At 47.7% G+C, this 21609-nt stretch overlaps 1 protein-coding gene across 1 annotated transcript; it reads right to left on the bottom strand.

Moving 5' to 3' along the window:
* Positions 1-15950: 15950 nt before the first annotated feature.
* On the bottom strand, positions 15951-18484 carry LOC308477936 (RING finger protein 228-like). Its single transcript, XM_081007043.1, has one exon. It carries the CDS (start codon positions 18143-18145, stop codon positions 17183-17185), a length of 963 nt encoding a protein of 320 aa, XP_080863169.1. The 5' UTR covers positions 18146-18484; the 3' UTR covers positions 15951-17182.
* Positions 18485-21609: the final 3125 nt, after the last annotated feature.

Genomic DNA, 21609 nt, shown 5'->3' with positions numbered 1-21609 from the left:
GATAACACCCCCAGGTTTCTCTGTCCTCCATCAATCGTGGACTGTGGGTCGGGGGGGGAGGAGTAGCGTTGTTAATCTGGGAGGATTGCTCTTTCAGAGCTCTGCCATCACCGGCGATCTCCAGCATAGAATGTGTTGGTCTTGTGTAGGGCACCAAGGAGAGCTTGGCTGTCTGGCTGGTGTACCGACCACCCAGCACACCGGCAGCCACCCTGTCAGACCTGCTGGAGGTGGTGGCGGGCTGGGCCTTGGAGTTCCCAAACCTACTGGTTTTGGGAGACTTCAACGTCCATGCCGATGCCGCTCCCTCCTCACAGGCTCTGGACCTAGTGACTTCCATGGCAACACTAGGGCTCTCCCAGTTTGTTTTGGGCCCCACTCATCAAGCAGGCCACACGCTGGATCTGATCTTTGGGGCTGGCATAGATGTGATCATGCTCCCCGCTGTGGAAGTGCCATGGTCTGATCACTATGCTCTGAAAGCCAAGATTGACTTCCCGCTCCTCCCCGGCTCGGGTGGCGAACCTACTTGGGCTCGTCCGCGAAAACAGATGGATCCTGATAGATTCCGACAAGCCTTGCGGGACCCTGCTCCTCCTGGCGACTCATTAGATGACCTTGTTGAGGACTGGAATAACCGGCTCTTGGCAGCCATTGATGAGATCGCACCTAAGCGCCCTCTGCGACCCCGTCGAAACCAGGCCCCTTGGTTTACTGAGGAGCTCTGGAAAATGAAGCGGGATCTCAGACAGCTAGAGCGAGTATGGCAACGGACTCGTGACGGAGCCTCAAGAACATCTTATACGACGCTTATGAAAGCCTATGAGATGGCTATGAAAGCTGCTAAGAAATCTTACTTTGCAGCTTCCATTGCATCCGCTAGCTCTCGCCTGGCACAACTTTTTAGAATAATTAGGTCAATAACGTCCTTAGGAGGACAACCAAATTTAAGCACAAATTCGACCCACAGCTGTGAGGCATTCGCGAGCTTTTTTGCGGAGAAAGTCCTGTTGCTCCGCTGTGACCTCCCTGCCAATTTAGATACAGTGACTGAACTGGAGGCCCCTCGACTGACTTCAGGTCCAGTGCTAGACCATTTCGATCAGATACTCCCTGCTGATGTGGATAGATTCCTCCAAGCTGGTAGGCCCACCACCTGCCTCCTTGATCCGTGCCCATCTTGGCTGATTAGGGAGTGTCCAGATGTTGCGCGGACCCCCCTGGTTGAAATTATCAATTTGTCCCTTGACACGGGGACATTCCCAGGGGAACTGAAGGAAGCAGTAGTGTGTCCACTCTTAAAGAAAACTTCATTAGATCCCTTAGACCTATCCAATTACCGCCCAGTTTCAAATCTTCCATATCTGGGTAAGGTAATTGAGAGAGCGGTTGCTGTACAGCTTGGTAGGTTTCTGGAGGAAACATCGGCTTTAGATCCATTTCAGTCCGGTTTCCGTCCTGGTTTTGGGACCGAGACGGCTCTGGTTGCCCTCACAGATGATCTCCGTAGACAACTGGATCGAGGTGGGTCAGGACTGCTGATCCTTTTAGATTTGTCAGCAGCCTTTGACATGGTCGATCATGATCTTCTGGACCACCGCCTCGCAGACGTGGGGATACAGGGCATAGCCCGTAACTGGCTGTGCTCTTTTATCTCTGGTCGGGGTCAGAGGGTGGCACTGGGGGGGGGGAATGTCGTCGTGCCATTCCTTGGTGTGTGGAGTGCTGCAGGGCGCAATTCTCTCCCCGATGCTTTTTAACATCTTTATGTGCCCCCTTGCCCAGATTATCCGGAGCTTTGGGCTGGGCTGTCACCAATATGCTGATGACACTCAGCTCTATCTGCTGATGGATGGCCACACCGACTTGGCCCCGAACACACTGACCAGATGCTTGGAAGCTGTGGCTGGATGGTTTCGTGGGAGCCGATTGAAACTAAATCCTTCGAAGACAGAGGTCCTATGGCTGGGTCGGGATGGCATGGGGATGAGGGACCAACTCCCTTCTCTTGCGGGGGCCCAATTAGTGCCATTGCCTTCCATTAAGAGTTTGGGTGTAATCCTTGACGCCTCCCTTTCCATGGAGGCGCAAGTTACAGCAGCAGCCAAGGCGACATTTTTCCACCTTCGCCGCATCAAGCAGTTGGTCCCTTACCTTTCCCGCCCCGACCTGGCCACAGTGATCCATGCGACGGTCACCTCCAGGCTTGACTATTGTAATTCACTCTACGCGGGGCTGCCCTTGAAGCTGACCCAGAAACTCCAGAGGGCGCAGAATGCTGCAGCGAGGCTCCTCACGGGGTCTCTGCCACAGGAGCATATTCACCCAGTGCTTTTCAAACTGCACTGGCTCCTGGTAGAGTACAGGGTCAGATTTAAGGTGCTGCTTTTGACCTTTAAAGCCCTTCACGGCCTAGGACCCTCGTACCTACGGGACCGCCTCTCCCGGTATGCCCCACGGAGAGCCTCAAGGTCCATAAATAGCAACACCCTAGTGGTCCCGGGCCCTAAGGAAGTTAGATTGGCTTCAACCAGAGCCAGGGCCTTTTCAACTCTGGCTCCGGCCTGGTGGAACGCTCTGCCTCATGAGACCAGGGCCCTGCAGGATCTGATTACTTTTTGCAGGGCCTGTAAGACAGAGTTGTTCCGCCTGGCCTTTGGCTTGGAGCCAATTTGATTCCCTCCCTCCCTTTCTTTCTTTTTTCCTTTCCTTCTCCTCCTGCGATGAGGCTACATTTTAATATTTTAATGTTTCCATATTTTAATGTTGTATTTTAATTTTGTTTTTAAGTTGTAATCATTCAATTTGTTTTTATTATTGCTTGTAAGCCGCTCTGAGCCCGGCCTTGGCTGGGGAGGGTGGGGTATAAATAAAAATTATTATTATTATTATTATTGCTCCTCCCTCTTCATTCCTCTACATGTTCTGGGAGACCAGTGGGAAGGGGAGCTAATCATAGCATGGGTAGGGGCACAGAGACTACCTGGCTTCTTCAGCAGCCTGTCTCATCTCTGTCTCTTGGACCCCCTTCTCTCCTGCCTCTGATTCTGGACTGATCTCTGCCCCAGCCTCTTCCTGCTCACTAATGCCTGTTGCCTCTTCAGCTTCCTCCTCCTCCCAGTCTGCCCCCTCTTCTCCCTCTGACCATTAATCATCATCCCTGATGGACTTTTCAGAGCTAGCCGACCTGATCGGAAGAGTCCGTGACCAGAAGGAGGAGGAGCACCAGGAAGAATGGAAGAACTTCAAAGATTATTTACTTAAATATGTTAAGATAAATTAATTTGAAATACTTGCAAAAAATAGATAGGCTAAGGATTTAAATATGTGAAGTTATAGAATATTATGTTTAAAGCAAAGATGAAAAGAAACAACGATGTTAAGAGGATTAAGTAAATTTTATGAGATTTTGTTTTGGAAAACCGTTACAATGATGTATATTGAAATTCAGTCAAGGGAATTTGAGGAAGTCACTTAACAATGTTATTAAGATTGGATTAAGTACTGTTATGATGTGTATTTGTTTGTTTATTTAAAATTTTGGAAAATTGGGGGGGGGGAATTGGGGGGAAAAACTAATCATCATCCCACACACCAATCCCCTGGCTCTAAGTCTTCTTCCTTTGGGGGTTCCCTTGGGGTTCCCCAGATGGTGCCTCCCAACACTCCTCTGCATTCAGCCAGTCCATAACACTATCTATATGTAGGGTAGATGATGTCTCTGCCACCGAAGCATTGTGAGAGATGGCAAGCAGTGGGATGAATGAATCAATCTGCCATGTGCCACACCTTCCCTCTAGTGTTACAGTGACACTTCACTTTCTGCTTTGTTCCAGTTTCCAGAAAGTAAGAATCTAGTGCCTTACAGCAAAATCCAAGGTAAGTGTGTTAAGGTAGTTAAAAGCCCTGAGACATTTCCAAAGGTAAAGGTAAAGGGACCTCTGACCATTAGGTCCAGTCACGGACGACTCTGGGGTTGCGGCGCTCATCTCACTTTACTGGCCGAGGGAGCCAGCGTACAGCTTCTGGGTCATGTGGCCAGCATGACTAAGCCGCTTCTGGTGAACCAGAGCAGTGCACGGAAACACCATTTACCAAAACTACATGGTAAATACCCATGTAGGTCTTTGGAGAGTTTGGGCATATTTTAGGAAACAAAGGGCAAAGACAATTAACTAATTGGTTGTGCCCAGCTAGGGAGAATGGGGCACTGCCCCAGCAAGCTCAGCCTGCCCTCAGCCAGCCCCAACTTGCCTGTCTTCTTATTCACAACAACCAATCAGCTAATGGATCTCCCTGCCATTGGCTCTGGCTCCACCTACTCTTGAGCTCCCTGCCTTCTGCCCTGCTGGTCCCAATGAGCATCAGTTTGTGGCACCAGTTGTGCCACAATTAAAATTGCAATTACATGGTCAATCAGGATGTAATTACAACAGGGCAGGACTTGGGGATGGGGGGAGACGTCCAGGACTGCACTCAGCAGAAGGTAAAGGGGGATCGCCAAACACAGTAGAACTGGCCATCTGCCACATTTTAAAGTAAAAAGAGAAATGACCCCTGGATGGTTAAGTCCAGTCAAAAGGCAACTATGGGGTGCGACACTCATCTCGCTTTTCAGGCCCAGGGAGCCAGCATTTGTCTACATGCAAAATAACATCAAACTTAGCGTTACGTAAAATACAGTCAACAAACACACAAAAAACGTAATTGGCTGCGCATTCACATAAACAATTCTCTTCTGTATTTTTATCACACTATCAAATATTTCTCTTGCACATATTCAACACATAAAGTACAACAATATAAACGGAAGTCCCAGTAGATCAGTTCATTCATAGAGTCCAAATGTCTGCTAGTTTCTGTTCCACGTATGTCTTTGTATGTTCATAAAATCCAAATGGGAGCTTACTACAGTTCCACAGAATTTTGACAAGGATTTCCAGAATAATGCCTTGTTTTGCCCTTCTGGGCTTCATCAGTTATACATGTTCTATGATATTCTTATTTGTTAAAATATGTTGAAATACGATATTATATTCATTTATATTATCTAGAACATACAAAGACATACGTGGAACAGAAACTAGCAGACATTTGGACTCTATGAATGAACTGATCTATTGGGACTTCCGTTTATATTGTTGTACTTTATGTGTTGATTATGTGCAAGAGAAATATTTAATACTGTGATAAAAATACCGAAGAGAATTGTTTATGTGAATGCACAGGCGGTTACATTTTGTGTGTGTTTGTTGAGCATTTGTCTACAGACAGCTTTCCAGGTCATGTGGCCAGCATGACTAAACTGCTACTGGCGCACAGAGGACCGTGACAGAAACCAGAGTGCATGGAAACTCTGTTTACCTTCCTGCCACAGCGCCACCCGCTCCCTCACATTTTAAAGTACACAAAGTAATACATATTACCATGTAAAGAACTCCCACCTGTATGAACATTTAGTCTGGAACATAAAACTATGCAGCTGCCTCCCAATGGAATTCATGAAGTGTGTATGCAGCTAAATTCTGTGCTGTTCTGCAGTTCCAAACACCCTGCTGTGCTCAGTGGATGCAAACACATAGCATCACTTCTGAATTGCTAAATTTGAATGCTACGAGCCCTCCCAGTCTTGACTTGGCATACTGATAACCGTAACAAATTATAATAGTAATCAATGCTAAAGGTAGAGGTGGAGACAGTTTATTTAATATATTGACCACTTAGGGTTTCAAATGTTGTCACCAGCACTTTGAATTCTGTCTGGAAAGAAAGAGGCAGCTAATGAAAGGAGCACTGAGATATTATGTTTCCAGAAAGCTGGTAACTCACCCCAGAGAGAATGCTAGATGTCATCTGAGTATAGAGGCCACTGAACACCATTTCTCAAGATGATCTCATCCCGTGGCCTCATATATACACTGACAAAAAGGGACAGAGTCAAGCAATCTCTCCTGATCACTTGGGAGTTCAGGAAAGACTCTCTGTCTCTGTTTCTCTTCCTCCCCCCCCCCCAACAAACACAAAAACTGACTCAAGGGTATTGTTTTGCTGCTATTAAGTACAGCAATCTCTTCAGGTATTAAGCATGAAAATGAGAGCCTTGTTGTCCAAATACCATAGAAATACGGCGCACACACACCCCATGGTTACAGCATGGTACTAATAACGCGAAGGTTGCAGGTTCGATCCCTGTAAGGGACAGCTGCATGTTCCTGCATTGCTGGGGGTTGGACTAGATGATCCTCAGGGTCCCTTGCAACTCTATGATTCTATGATTCTGTGGCAAAAGGCTTGATGGCAAAAAGTCATAAAAATATTAATTGCTTTCAGTAAGAAAATCTCAGTGATAAGGATATGGTGGGAAAGAGACTTGGGACACAGCATTTCTGAGCACAAAATGCTCTGAATTTACCAGTTCAGGAGGCTCAATATAAAGTGTTATTATGCTGGTACTCAATGCCATCCAGGCTTAATAAAATCTGTTCAGGTGCATGTTTTAAGGGAGCAACCCTATGACAAGATGCAGTGGCTCTCCAGTTCAGCTGAGTTCAGCTAGTCCGGATGCCACCCATTTGCCATCTCAAGCCAGCCCGTGGACGGTCCAGGAATCAGCGTGTTTTTACATGAATAGAATGTGTGCTTTTATTTAAAAATGCATCTCTGGGTTATTTGTGGGGCATAGGAATTCATTCATTCCCCCTCCCCCCCGAAATATAGTCTGGCCCACCACATGGTCTGAGGAACAGTAGACCGGCCCACAGCTGAAAAAGGTTGCTGACCCCTGAGCTAGTACCCAACCCAACCCAGTCAAAGCCTGCTAAACCAAGGCTGATGAAAGTCTCCCCCAAGGAGTGCTCTGGGGGCATGGTGGGGGCAGAAGCAGAGAGGGGGGACTTCTTGGACTGGGTCCTGATCCCATTCAGCTCAGTCATGTGGCCTGACAATCGAATGCAGAACACTGTTTTAAAGGCTTGTTTTCCCAGGCTGACGCAGAACCCCATCTTAATTGACACTGGCTTGATTTATGGCAGCTTCTTCTGCCTAGGATTGCTCTGAGTGGTGTTGCTGCTTGCTTCCTCCCGGGCCAGCAGCAGCGCTTCCCGGGCCACTAGCTGACTGTGTAGTGGGGCAGGCCCGTTGGAGAGAAAGGCCAGGGCGACAGCGACGGAGAGGCCAGGAAGAGTTGCATGTAACCCTCGTAGTTGAAGGCGCAGGGACCCAGCCGGAATGTTCTGGCTAGCTCAGGGGGGTTGGATTAGATGACCCTCGTGGTCCCTTCCAAGTCTACAATTCTATGATTTCTATCTATGCCCTGGTTGCAGAAAAGGCCGCGGCAAGAAAACTGCCGGCTGCAGAGACAGCTGCCGCCGAACAAGTCGCCGCTCTGCTCCGGCAGGGGGCGCTGGACATTAGGACAGGGGACAGGTGGCGGCCGCGGACGGTAAAGCGGCGAAGAAGGCGAGGGCGGGCCAGCTTGGCGTCGAGGAGCTGCGCGCTCCGCCATCCCACAGGGGCGGCCTGTGCCTGCCCGGCAAGGACGTGACGCGGACGCCGCCGAGATCCTCCGCGCTGGTCTTCTTGCTGCCTCTGCTTCGCGCTGCAGTGCAGGCGCGCGAACAGCCTGGGCGCGCGGCCTCCCCGTCGAAAGGCATGCTGCAGATGCGGCGCTTGCGCTCTCGGAAAGGGGAGGAAAGACGGGGCCGCCCTCGCTGCTGGGGTTCTTGGATCGCTTCGTCCTCCTCATGCTGGCGGCTGTTGCTCTCCTGGTCTGTTTGCTCCGCCTGTTCTGCCGTCAGAACTTCGTTTCATCGGAAGGCTTCGTTTTCCCGACGTGGGTGCAGGTGCAAAACGGCCAGATCTGGAGGCGACGCGGTTCTCCCCACTCCATGATGCGTGCGGGCAGCTGGCTGTAAACGGGCGTGCATCTTTGGCTGTTACTGCTATTGGCTCCTCTCACACACCCACACCCTCTCCTCCAGATTTCTCTCGAGGCTCCACGCCCCGCCGTCGAGCTTTACCGACGGTGTTACACAGTAGCGCCCAGGAGTGCCAGTTTGGCCTCGCGACCGTGGTTGCCCCGGGGCCGTGGGTGCCATGCAGCGTGCATGGCCCTCGCACCGAAATTTGTGGGTGCCCTGCCCCTTCATGGGAGTTAGCACCTATGGCACCTATGGTCGCGCCCCTTCCCCGAATATGAGCGCCCCTGTGATCGCATATCTCTGAAATTGTGCGTTTGGAAGTGCCTCCCCCGCTGCTAATGCCCTCCCGCAAAGTGGGATTCCTGATTTAGTACCCAATATTTTCTAACACCTGTGTCTGCATTATTTTTATTATTTTATTATTTTATAATAATTCCCAACCACGGAGAACCTTCTCTGGTCCCAGTACCTCCCCAGTCCTGCCATACTGTCTACACCAGCCTTTTCCATGGCTATACATCTCCAAGCCTCTTTCTCTCTTCTGTGCCAAATATTTTCTCTTGGGGCATATAGCCACTTGCTCCATTTCAGCTACCCTCTGGGAAACATATAAGGGGTGGGGGGCACAAGTCATTAATGAGGCTGGAACCCTAAACAGCAGCAGCCACCCTGCAACACGGGCTGCGGGAGAAACTTGGTTTCACAGGTGCCAATAGGGCACCAATCAAATACACTTTGATTTGCTCAAAGTGTATTAGAACATGGACTGATTCCTCAGGAGCCATCATGATGTGAAATAATCAGCAACATTTGTGCTAACTGCTTCAGTTATTCTACTTCTGGGAACTTGGATTCTGACATGTACTCAGCTCTATACTAAATCTTCTGAAAACAAAATTGCCTTGCAGTCTCTATCTTATTATTGTGGGATGTGAAACACATAGCAGTTAAGTACAACATTCCTAGAGTGGACATAAGGAGGAATGTTTGCAGCAGCCCGTATGTAAACTTTCTGTTTCCTCCTAGGCTGGGGCAAACTTCCTCTGCATGTGACTAGAGATGGGCATGACCATACCTGCCCAGGTGGCAAAAGCACCTGGGACACAGCCCTTTCTCTTTCTCTTTCTCTTTCTCTTTCTCTTTCTCTTTCTCTTTCTTTTTCCCTCCCTCCCTCCCTCCCTCCCTCTCTCTCTCTCTCTTTCTGACTCCATTCTTAGAAAAAGCAACTTCTCTTCAGCTAGAGATGCCCTGTTGGCTTTCAGCCAACGTGTATATATACTTTTCCACGTGTATATATACTTTTGTAACCTAAGTCTGCCTCCAGGGATCCAATTGTGAACTGATGATACTGTGAGTAAACTTTCTTTTACTGACTTTAAATAAGATTGTTGTGTCTATTCCTTTTAAGAGGGACAAGAAGGGATCTTACCATCATTCTTATTGAGAGACTAAAACTAGCCTGCAACAAGCTAACCACTGTGTATTAAAAAGGGGAATGCACTCTGCTAAGTAAAGGGACTTGCTAACACAAGTTAGGAAGGATATTATTAAACCATATACCCTCTCCTGCCTCCCTGAACATTCCCACAATTATTAGCCACCTTTTGGATCACTAGGGTTCATAAGGTAGTGTCCCAATCTTGTACATGTATTTTAATGTGTGGTGTCTGACTGAAAGACAATGGCTGGTTGGAGTGTAGGATGCTCTCTTTAGGGCTGGGCATGAAGAATGGGGTTGCATGGATTTCCTAATTATGGAGATCCCCTTCAAAATGGGTGGGTCATGGTAGTAGGTGGAAGGTACCTCTGGCCAATGCCACCGTCTAGGTGTGTAGACTAGTAAAACAAGGAACATCTTATGACACCATGCCTCAGTCTCCAGAGCAGGGTGAATCCATCGATTACGAACGTTCCAGTATCTTTTTACAAGGAAATATTGATCTCAGCACCTGTTTTAGGGAGGTGTGGGTGGTTCCCCCACCCAGGATGCTGAGCCAAGCAGGCACAAAATTGAGAAGATCCATGGGTCACGTTCACTGCATGTATGGTGTTAAAGGAAAATATTATGAAAATGATGTATAGATGGTACTTAACCCCTGTAAAACTAGCAAAGATTTATCACAATAGTGATAATCTATGTTGGAAATGTAAAGAAAAAGAAGGTACCTTTTATCATATGTGGTGGACCTGCCCCAAGGTGAAAGACTTCTAGGAGAAGATTTATAATGAATTGGAAAAAATGTTATTAAGAAAGCAGAAGCCTTTCTTCTTGGAATAATAGGTCTGGAATTGCCCAAGAAAGATGCTAGATTGTTTTTGTGTGCCACAACTGCTGCTAGGATTTTGTTGGCCAAAAATTGGAAAACACAAGAAGTGCCAACAGTGGAGAGGTGGCAGATGACGATAATGGACTTTTGGTAGCTAGCCGACCTGACCGGAAGAGTCCGTGACCAGAAGGAGGAGGAGCACCAGGAGGAATGGATGAAATTTAAAGACTATTTAGCTAAATATGCTAAGATAACTTAAATAGAAATACTTGCAAGTACCAGATTGGCTTAGGATTTAAATATGTGATGTTATAGAATAATATGTTTAAAGTTAATATGAAAAGAAAGAAAGATGTTAATTGACCAAGTAAAGTTTATGAGAAATTAGTTTTGGAAAACTGTTACAATTGTATACATTGAAACTCAGCCAGGGGGATTCGAGGAAGTCACCTAAAAATGTTAGCAAAAGCGGAACTATTATAATTAGGATTTGTGTCTGGTTCTTTGTTTATGTTTGTTATAAATTTGGAAAATCGATAACAAAAAATGAAAAAACAACAACAAAATTGAGAAGATCCATAATTGTGAAGATCCATTTGGGGGCACCAAATGCTGGCCTCACACAGGGCGTCATATTATGAAAGATTACCTTAATCTGCCCCTGCTTGATCTAACTTCCAATGTTTTCTATGCAGCCAGTCTCTAACCAGGGCCAGACACTGGGAAAGCACTCGGCTCTGGATCAGATGAAAAGGAGAGGTGCTGATGAGTGTCACCATAGTACTGATAGCTCCTGAACACCATGTGTTCATACGGTCTCACTCAATGGTCTCATCTATGCATTGAACAGAACAGGGAGCAAAACCAAGGAATCACTCACAGTCCAGAGGTATAACCACACACAGAGAAATGTATCTGACTCAACTTTCATGTATTGTTGCCATTAAATACTTATTCATTCCTAATAATAAATTAACAAGCTAATGAGGTTAAAACATAAACTGGGCACTGAAAGACATACCCTGCAATGCACAAAAATACTTGCATATCAAGTGCTAATTAGCAGGTTGCACAATCACTGGTGGCATTTTTAAATGTACAATAATCGCTTATGAAAGAGAGCAGTTAAGTAAAAATCCAAATCTGAAGGGTACAAAAAGTAGCTTAGGTATAAATCTGTATTATAGCATTTAAGCATGTCAAGAAGGAGAAACCACCCTAAGCACATTATAAAGGGGCTATCCTATGCACAAGATGCTGGTGTAATGTTAAGCTCAGTCAGGGTTAAGTATGGCGGATCCAAGCTTCATTCTGGAGCAGGGCTACTGCTGACTGAGGCAGCCTAAGACTGGCAGAGGGAAAACAAACCATAGTTACACCACTCTTTTTGCCAGTTTAATTGATGTCAGGGTCCCAGGTCACATGACCAAGTTGAATGGGCTTAAGATCAAGCCCAAATCCCTGCTCTATGGTCCCACCCCCAGAATGCCCCTTTCCCAGGGCTTGACACTGGCTTAAGACCTGCTAGGCTCCACTTAGCTGGCTTTGTCCTGGCTGAGCTGGAATGAGGGAGACAGAATATCTCTGTCTGAGCTGAGGATAGGGAGCTACACCAGCACAGCCTGACTGTACCAGGAATCTCCTAGCTCAGCTAGAGATCCACTGGTTCCTGACCATGTTCATCCCGCCAGATCTTGCTATAGGATTGCTCCCTTGATGTGCAAAGAATGCTTTTCTAGTTCACTTATTATGATTCAGGTCTACCACACAAATAAGATGCCAGTGCACATTAGAATACATATCTCATTCAAAGCAACACAGTGTAAACAGGCTATCCTCACTCACATGTCCATTCAGTTGTGATTTAAGTGCTGGTTCTCAAGGCAGCAAGCAACACACAATTACTTGTAGAGTATAAAATACGTTTTTTAAAAACTCCCTATCAGTGAATACCGTACTTTGCTACAGAAGGAGTGATCACCCATGTTAAGCGATGACCGTCTATGATTAGCAGCCTTCACCACTAAAGGAAACTGGAAGAAGGGGAGTGCTTTATTTTACTTTTGTGTAGTAGCAAGAAAAACTAGAATCTGCCCACATATCACAATGGTACAAAAATGGTAAATATTTCCATCCAAACCTTTCCAATTCTATGTGGATTGTATTGGTTGCCAGTGGTCTACTTGTAACATTGAATGGTAGCTTCAGTTGCATGGTAAGCTTCAGTTGCATAGACTCCATGTGGCTGTTATAATGAACAGACAAATCTGGGACTTGTGTACACCCCTATAATCCATAGAAATCCACCTAACTGCCTCACAACTAGCCAGCCTGCCTTCTACAAGGCAGCTGGTGAGGGGAAGAGAAAGTATCTCTCGTAGTCCCATGCAGACCCAACATGGAAAAAGTTTATAAGCTCTTGGTTCCTGTGCAAGACTCATTCAGTGGGCCATCTCTGGGAGTGCTAATGATGCTTGCATGAGACCTTGTGAAACAATCTGACTTTTTGCAAGGTCTCGTTATAGCATCCCCACTTTGCCTGAGAATAGCTAAACCCACATACGTTGAAAGTGTATAAGAAGCAGGCATAGTGTAATGACAGAATCCATTTGAGCTAACTCACCTTTAATATAGGTCTATGGCCCTATATTTAAGAATAAGCCAACTATTCACAGCCAATTATTCAGTCAGCAGCAAACAAAAACAAAACCTGATAAAGATTAAATAATCTATCATAATCACACACACTTTAGGGCTTCTCAACACAAAAAAAGCCAATCATATGGTAATGCAGTTCCTGGACATTTCAAATTTCAATTGGGAGGTGGGACAAAAAAAAAAGGAAGTCCCCTTCACATTGATAACTGTAGAGATTCCCTGACATCAAATTTTCTTTGTGAAGGGAGATTTTATAAATGAATTAATGGGAGGGTATTTTATCATTTGAGTCTCACATCAGCCTGAAGTGTTACAGTCCAGGAGCAATTTTACCATGTTTGAGAGACATGTAGACAAAAATCTATGTCACATGCATGTTCAGAGGAAATTCACATTTGTGTGTTCATCACTATTTCTGTAGCTTCACACACAAACCTAATTTGAGTACTGACAACAGAATGTGTGAACTATGTCTGAGGTGAGATCACTGTTCTGAAGATTCTACTGATGATTCTACATCTGTAATGGGTTGTTTACATACGAAAGTCACCACAACACTGCAGCCATGAGCATGCACGTTTGAACAAGGCCTATGTGACTTTTTGGTGGCAGTAGCCCTTTTAACTTTAGCATCAAGCAATGGCTTGCACATGTGAATTAGCAATCACATACTAATTGCCACAGACAGAACTTTAGTATTATCTACTGTGAAAACACACACAGTATTTTCAGTGGGGAAAAGGCATGCATTCTTCAGAGAGCCCCCAAATATATGATGAATCAATACAATGAAAGGCTGGTACCTGGATGTCTGACCCACCCAACCCAAAAAGTGCATTTGGTGCAAAAATAACAAAAAAACCAAAAACAAATCAATAGCACACTTTTAGTATTTTTCCCTGGGTGTACTTAAAAAAACAACTACTGATCTCTATACTCTGGCTTCTCTTCAGATCGTATTATTCTATAGCACTTGTTATTCTAAAGTGCTTCCTCTCCTCAACAGGTGTGGTCCACATCCTGATAAAACTATTGACAAATGTGTCTCATTGATTTGTATGGACCTGGATAACACCCAACATAGCATCTATCTTAGTTCCAATTCTAACAAATAGCAGAGCCTTCTTCAGGCATTATGTTCCTTATGTGACATGGGAGGGAACAGGGATGAGCTCGTGGTCTCCACCTCCACGTTGTCCATCCCCACTGCACTCCATAAACTGAGCGCTTTCTGTCTGCATAGGGGAGCCTTATCTACTTGTCTGCCTCTTCTTTTTTGTCCTGTCTTCTGGATCAGCAATTCTCAACCTGTGGGTCCCCAGATGTTGTTGGACTACAACTCCCATCATCCCTAGCTAGCAAGGCCAGAGCTCAGGGATGATGGGAGTTGTAGCCCAACAACATCTGGGGATCCACAGGTTGAGAACCGCTGTTCCAGATTGTTAGTTGAGGGAAGGCACTGTTTTGCTTTTATTGATCTGGAGTACTACTACTACTACTACTACTACTAATAATAATAATAATAATAATTTGTTTATACCCCGCCCATCTGGCTGGGTTTCCCCAGCCACTCTGGGCGGCTTCCAACAAAATATTAAAAATACAATAAAACAACAGACATTAAAAACTTTCCTAAACAGGGCTGCCTTCAGATGCCTCCTCTGCAAGCCTTTATTTATTTATTTTTGGCTGAAGAGTAGGGCAAACATTCTTTAAACAAATAAATAAATACTTGCTGATTATGATAAATAGTCTTAAGGAACTTTAAACACTGCTTTTTTAAAAAAAAATGAATAAGGTGTCAAACAATTGGTCAGAAACTCAAAAGATGCTAGCAGAGTAGTATCTCCCTATATACATTAGAACGTAACATGTTGGCGGCCATGCCAAGTGCAGCATGAGAAACAACAGGCCAGCCCAGGCACAGTGTTTAATAGAGCATTGGTTGAATGTACCCACAGCAAGGTTTAATGGAGAGCTGAGGAGCCCTTAACCCAGCAGTTTAGCAGCTCACTGGGCAAAGCACCTCATGTCCCCATTAAACACACCTGTAGGGAGGAGAGGCATTTCACAGAGCAGTTTAGTGAGCTCTGTTAAACCTTGAGTTGGGTGGGGCTGACAATCTGATGGGCAGATGGGAGCTCACATCCAGCCACTCCCACTTCACTGAAATCAGACCTTCAGACCTTCTCCTTCAGACCTTCACTGAAATCTGAAAGCTCTGTGCTTCACTTTGAAGTCCTGACCTCACTATGACATCAGGGATTGACAATTGGACAGCATGGGGGTGGAATGAGCTCAGTGAGTGAGTGGAAGGAGCTGGGGGAAATTTTGGGAAGGTGTAAAGAGTAAGTGGCGTTGACAAGAAGAGTGAGCACCAGTGGAACCCCCATGTGATGATGACAGCAACAGCTCTAGCTCTGCTTTATCTATTTGATTGTGTAGTTGGAGCAGGAAGTGAACTGTCCTCTTCATTGTCTTACAGGTGCAGTGGAAGGGCATTTCCTCTGAACTCATACAACCCCTAACACCAAGCCACTTCCTCAGCCTTATCCAGGTTTTTCTTATTTGGGAATAGTCTCATTCAAGTACTGTACGTGTGCAGAGCCGTCTTTCCCATAGGGCTTAGTGGTGCGTCACGCCAGGGTGCTGGCCTCTCAGGGGCGCCCCAGCAAGTGGGGGAGCTGTGCGGCTTTGCCAGTGGGCTCCCCTTTCCCTGCATGCCCACCAGCTGTGCCCCGCCAACCATATGGCTGGCAGGCAAACAGCTTCCCTCCCAAGCCTATACGGGGATTGCTCTCCTGCAGCAGCATGGGGCAGAGTTGCACCCCACCCAATGGCTGGCAGTTTGCAGCTTCGCCCCTCCCACACTATCTGTAGTAATTTGGGGGCGCTAGGCAGATATTTGCACCCCAGCGCCGCATCTGCTAAAGAAATGGTAACATAAGAAATGGCAGTTTTACACATTTCTTATTTGCATTTCATAATGCTAGCTCCAATTCTTTTCTCATCTCTGTGGAAATATGAATGGTAAAGAAATCCCAAGGAACAATAAGTGGGTCTGGTTTTGCCACACCTTACACATCAGAAAGACATACAGTTGCAATCACTTTCTAACCACTTATTTCATTTTCAAAGAACAAGAATAAAGGAATGTGACATGAAAGAGCTGCCTATTTGAATGGCCTATCCCATACCCCAGCTTTGCTCCAGCTTTAACCATAAAAATATAGCAACGCATTTGATTCTACATCATGATCAACTGCATGGGGTGCCACAAAACAAATACCACATTTCTTCAGTATGTCTTGGGGAAGCAGTGCATAATTTCTGAGAGAGGAAAGCATTTGCCTGCCTTGGAAGGTGCACCGACTAATCTAGGGTGTGCATGAGGATTGTCCTTGGAAGAAGTGAGAAAAGGCACTCTACAGAAACTCACTCTGCTTTGAACATTCCTGGAGTTTTAACTTTGGCACAACAAATAGATGGCAGGGCTAAGTCCAGTCCAGATGCAAAAAGGAGCTCTGCAGGAGAGGTCATTGGCCTAAGACTTTTCCAGCCCATCATTCCTTCAGGAGGATGAAAGTTTCATTCTTTTATTTCTCCAACCTCTGGGACCCTCCCAGCTTGTGTGGCAAGCTGGGAGATTTCTTCCTCATGGCCTTCCCACAAGAATGTGGGAAACTGCCATTGGACAAGTATTGACCACTTCACTTCTATGGAGTCTTTCCCAGCCCTACACAGAGCAAAGGGTAGCCCATAAGAAGAAGAATCAAAAACCATATTAAGGCAATGCTTTTATTAGACCAGAGCAGTGTGGAAACTTCCAAGTTCTCCAGAACTCTTCACCCATCTAACCACATGGAAGAGCTCAAAATCTCACACACTATTTTGTGTCATAAGGGTTGGCCCAATAAATACATTGCCCTAACGTGGATTTTGGAGTTTTCCCTGCCTACCTACTCAAGGTCCCTTTAAATAGTGCTGAGATTGTGATCTGCATGCAAAGGAGAGCTATGGACCCCTCCCTCCCCCCCAAAAAACTTCCTACCTAGCATGCAAATCAGAAACCTTGCCAGGGGAAAAGGTGGCAACCCTGCCAAGGGTAGGAATCGCAAGCGTCCGGGTTGCCACATCTCTTGTTCTAACCAGGCTCCTATGCCTTTAATAGTCGCCCGACGTGAGAGACATTCGGAAGAGAAAGCTTTTCCCGCCCGGCTGTGCAAATGTGGCGGGGAAGACCCCACCTGCTTAAACATCATGCAGCTTATCATGCACCGGAAATAAAGGAAGGAATAAATAAATTAAAAGCGGGGAGGCCGCCCCAACCCCGCCAGTCTAGCAGCGGCTCCTGCTCTCGGCAGCCACGCGGCCTCCGGGAGTGCTGCGCCCCGACGCCACCTCCCTGGAGCCGCCGGCCGTCGCTCTGGCGAAGAAGATAGTCCTGGGCTCGCTCCTGGATTTGTAGCTGTACATGAAAGGCACGGTGGAGGCGAAGAGGAGCACGAGGGCGACGCCGAGGAAGATGGAGCCCGTCAGCCACTCCATCCACGCGAAGCCCAGCAGCACCATGGCCAGGAAGGTGAACACCAGGCAGACGCATCCCGCCTTCCGCCGGCAGGAGGCGCAGCAGTGGCCGTCGCCGGGGTCCTCCGAGCAAGAGGCGTCCGGGCTGCCCACGGTGATGGTGGCCGCGCCGCTGCTGCGGTCCGACGACGGCGAGGGCTGCCGGGCGGGGGGCCGGGGCACCTGCAGCAGCAGCAGGCGCTGGGCGCGCAGGTCGCGCAGCAGAGGCGCCCAGCCGCGCAGCTGCTGCAAGATGCCCTCCACCAGCTTGGTGTTGACGGGCAGGCTTTGCACGCGGCCGTCGGGCAGGGCCGTGCGGTGCCGGCACACCGGGCACGTGAGGTGGGAGTCGGGGGGAGCGCCCCGGCCGCGCGGAGAGTGCTCGCCGCCGCGCAGGTGCAGCTGCGCCAGGCAGTCCTGGCAGAAGGTGTGCAGGCACTCCAGCAGCTTGGGCGCGTGGCGCTCCAGGTCGAAGAAGTTGTAGCAGATGCGGCACTCGTACTCGCCCGAGCTGAGCAGCGCCTCGGGCTGCGGCGGCGCGGAAGGCGGCGCGGAAGGCGCCCGGATGGCAGCTTCTGCAGCAGCAGCAGCAGGAGGAGGAACAGGCTGCGCCTCGGTCCCTTTCAGCGCCTCCCCCTCCTTGCCATCCTGCCGAGCCCCTCCCTCGAGCTCGCCTGGGTTGCAGGCTTCCTGCTCTGCCTGCTGGTCCATGCTGTCCTCCTTTCCTCCGCGCATCAGGGGGCCGGGGCGGGAGATGCTCACTTTCCCCCTCCCCGGGATTCCGCAGGCTCTTCACATCCTCAGCTGGCCGCAGTTGCGCGTGATGCTCCCCCTTCCTTCCTCTCTCCTTTGCCTGGCGAAGGAGGCTTCGGCACCCCCTCGGGATGGCTTGGATCTCAGCACGACTCCCCTCCCCTCCCCCGCCTCCGGTGCCCCTCTTAAGGCTGCTTCTCCCCAGCCCGGTGACGTCACGCGGGTAGCCCCCCCTCCCGTGGCCCGAGCGGGCAGAGGCTCTCTCCGGCGGCGGCGGCCCCGCCACTCCCTCTCCGAAGCGGTCGGCCTGCCTGAGCGTGAGCTCATTTCCTCGGAGAGGGAAGCCGGAAGCTGCCGCCTGGCTTAAGGGGGCGGGTTTGGGGGGAGCGCCGGCAGGAGCGGAGGAAGGGGAGACGGCGGGGAGCGAGACCCGCACCGAAGTGCTGCTATGCGGACAAGGCGTTCCACCCCCATCCCGTGTGTGTGCGCGCAAGTGCTTTCAAATGCGTGTGCATATTTATATAGGTATAACAGAGAAAGGTAAAGAGGCAAGAGAGCCTCCCCCCCCCCGCGCCAGATTAGTTGCACAATACATTAAATTCACTAATTCAAAACGCATTCAAATAAAGGTGCCCGTCCATAGCCGCCCGCGAGTGCCAGGAGGTTCCCATGCTCCTTTGGAACCGTGTGTGAAATAAAGCTTATTTAACAGCACTATTCTTTTAGAAGTGTTATGGAGAGAGCGAGAATCAGAGTTGGAAAGACACTCCGTGGGTCATCTAGTTCAATGCAGGAATCTTCTGCCCAATGTGGGGCTTGAACCCACAACCCTGAGATGAAGAGTCTCAGGCTCTACCAACTGAGCTATATATAAACGAGTCTGAAACACGTTTTTTGTGAAAGCTGCCTGCTTTTGTTGTTGTTTCTCTACCATTAGGTATCTTGCTGTTAATTTATCCACTAAGCCCCATGTTTGCATTATTAGCCACACTTGGTAAAAGTTTGGGTTCCGCTGTATGGATGTTTAAATAATGGCTGCACTTCATAAGTGGCTGCAAATCATGCCATGCACATAAGGGGGTAAAACAAACTTTTCATTACGATTTATAAAATTCAGTATTGTCAAAAAAGAGTGAAGAGGCGGAAAGGTAAAGGGACCCCTGACCATTAGGTCCAGTCGTGGCCGACTCCGGGGTTGTGGCGCTCATCTCGCTTTATTGGCCAAGGGAGCATGACTAAGCCACTTCTGGTGAACCAGAGCAGTGCATGGAAACGCCGTTTACCTTCCCGCCAGAGCGGTACCTATTTATCTACTTGCACTTTGACGTGCTTTCGAACTGCTAGGTTGGCAGGAGCAGGGACTGAGCAATGGGAGCTCACCCCGTGGCGGGGTTTCGAACCGCTGACCTTCTGATTGGCAAACCTTCGGCTCTGTGGTTTAACCCACAACCACCACCTAAAGGGGAACAACATTATTTTTGTTATTAATAGCACATACAATTTTGGCATGTATTTTTTTTATTACCTTGGGCTGAGGGTAGATGTTCTAAGGCAGGGGTGCTTACACAACTACCTCCGTTTCATACACATTGCCATTTGAAGAGGGCAGAGCATTAAGCCCAGAGCCTAAAATTACCAACTGCACATCTGTATCCCTGACCCTGCAGTGATGCTGTTGCCTGCCATAGAACAGCCAGCACTAGACTGTATGGACCAAAGGTACCTTCTTATGCACCTTTTTCTGGCTCCACTGAGTAGCATTGTGACTGGTTGGTTTTCATTTTTAAAGCATATAAAACATTTTGCCCCATCTTTCTTCTAGCTGTGTTCAAGGCAGATCTTAATAAGAAAAGACTGAAACAAAATTCTAATACAAAGCAAAGAAACACAAACAAAACCCAGAATAATCCAAAGCCACAGACAACAAATAACAACATCCATTAAGACCAATTTCCAGCAACATTAGAACAATTTTCCAATCAGACTTAAAACACTTAGTGCCCAAAAGCCTTCCTAAAAATGCTTCAGGGGCATTAGCAAGAGATCAAAGCAGACTTCCCTTCAGAAAGAGTTACAGAGTTACAGAAGAAAGGATCCTTCAGATATCCTGACCCCAAACCATCAAGCAGGAATGGAGAACTTGTGGCCTTCCAGGTGTTGTTAGACTCCATCTTCCATCAGTCTCAGCCAACATCTGGATGACCACAGATTACCAATCCATGCCATACATAAAGTAATCATCAGTATTTTGATTTGAAACCAACTGGAAGCTATCATCAATAACATGGTGTTCTATGTTCCCAACAGGCAGCCTGCTGTGAACAATTTCAGGCTAACAATCCTAACCTGCCCCCATTGACAGTGCTTGGCATAATGGCTGGGCTACTACCACATCCTCAGCCCTACTGATCATAGAATCGTAGAATTGTAGAGTTAGGGACCCTGAGGATCATCTAGTCCAGCCCCCTGCAATGCAGGAATATGCAGCTGGTCCATACAGGGAACAAACCTGCAAGCTTGACTTATCAGCACCATACTCTAACCAACTGAGCTATCACAGCAGCCATGGTGGAAGGTGAAAGATCAGGGCTGATTTCTTCACATGGCAGCTAAGGAAACAGCTCAGGATCTGTCCCGTCCCCACCCTCCAAACACCCCATTTGGGGGGTTTCCGCTGGTTCCCGCCAGCAGGGAATCTGCCAGCATGGCACTTCCCCATCTTGCAACCAGTGGGAGGCTGGCTGAGCCAGGGTAGTTGGGCAGAAGGACACCTACCAAACCCACCATCCCTAGTCCAGCACAAGGGGAGGATTGCATTGCTCTGTTATTCACTGCTTTGTGGACCTATTAAAGCTCCTGGACACAGGAGGCAGCCTCATAGAGTGTGCTGCAGTGGTCCACATTTGAAAGCGTGTGTTATCTTCAAGTTCCAGGAACTGACACACCTGGTGGAGAAGCCTAAGCTGGGCAAAGATGCATCTGGCTACAGCCATCACCTAGACACCCAAGGTTAAGCCCAGAACCAGAACCACCCATTCCACAAATGGGGCACAAAACAGCTTAGCAGAATATCATCAAATAGTAGCAACATAAAATGTTACATGAGAGATCTTTCCGCCTTATTTGGAAAATTTGCAATGGCTCACTCACTGTTGCCCTTCAATCGCACACTCCATTTCCTTGGCAGATCCCGTTCTAAAGTGCTCCCTTTATGCAGAGATGCAACCCACATCCTAACTGCAAGGGGCTCATTTATTTTAATGGAACCGAATCACACTCCATCACAGCTTTTGCTAATGTGATACAAAAAATAAGAATTTTAATTCTCTTGTTTGCCTTGAGGCAAAATGAATAATAAAAAACCCATTGTGACCTATCCAAAGATGGTGAAAACAAATATGAAACAGGCTATGACATGCTGTGACAGACACCCTCACTGAAGGTGG

The sequence above is a fragment of the Podarcis pityusensis genome (genome assembly GCF_964106645.2).
Source record: "Podarcis pityusensis genome assembly, chromosome: 5".
NCBI lineage: Eukaryota > Metazoa > Chordata > Lepidosauria > Squamata > Lacertidae > Podarcis > Podarcis pityusensis.
The sequence above is the reverse complement of the archived record's forward strand: the minus strand, read 5'-3'. Positions and strand labels throughout refer to the sequence as shown.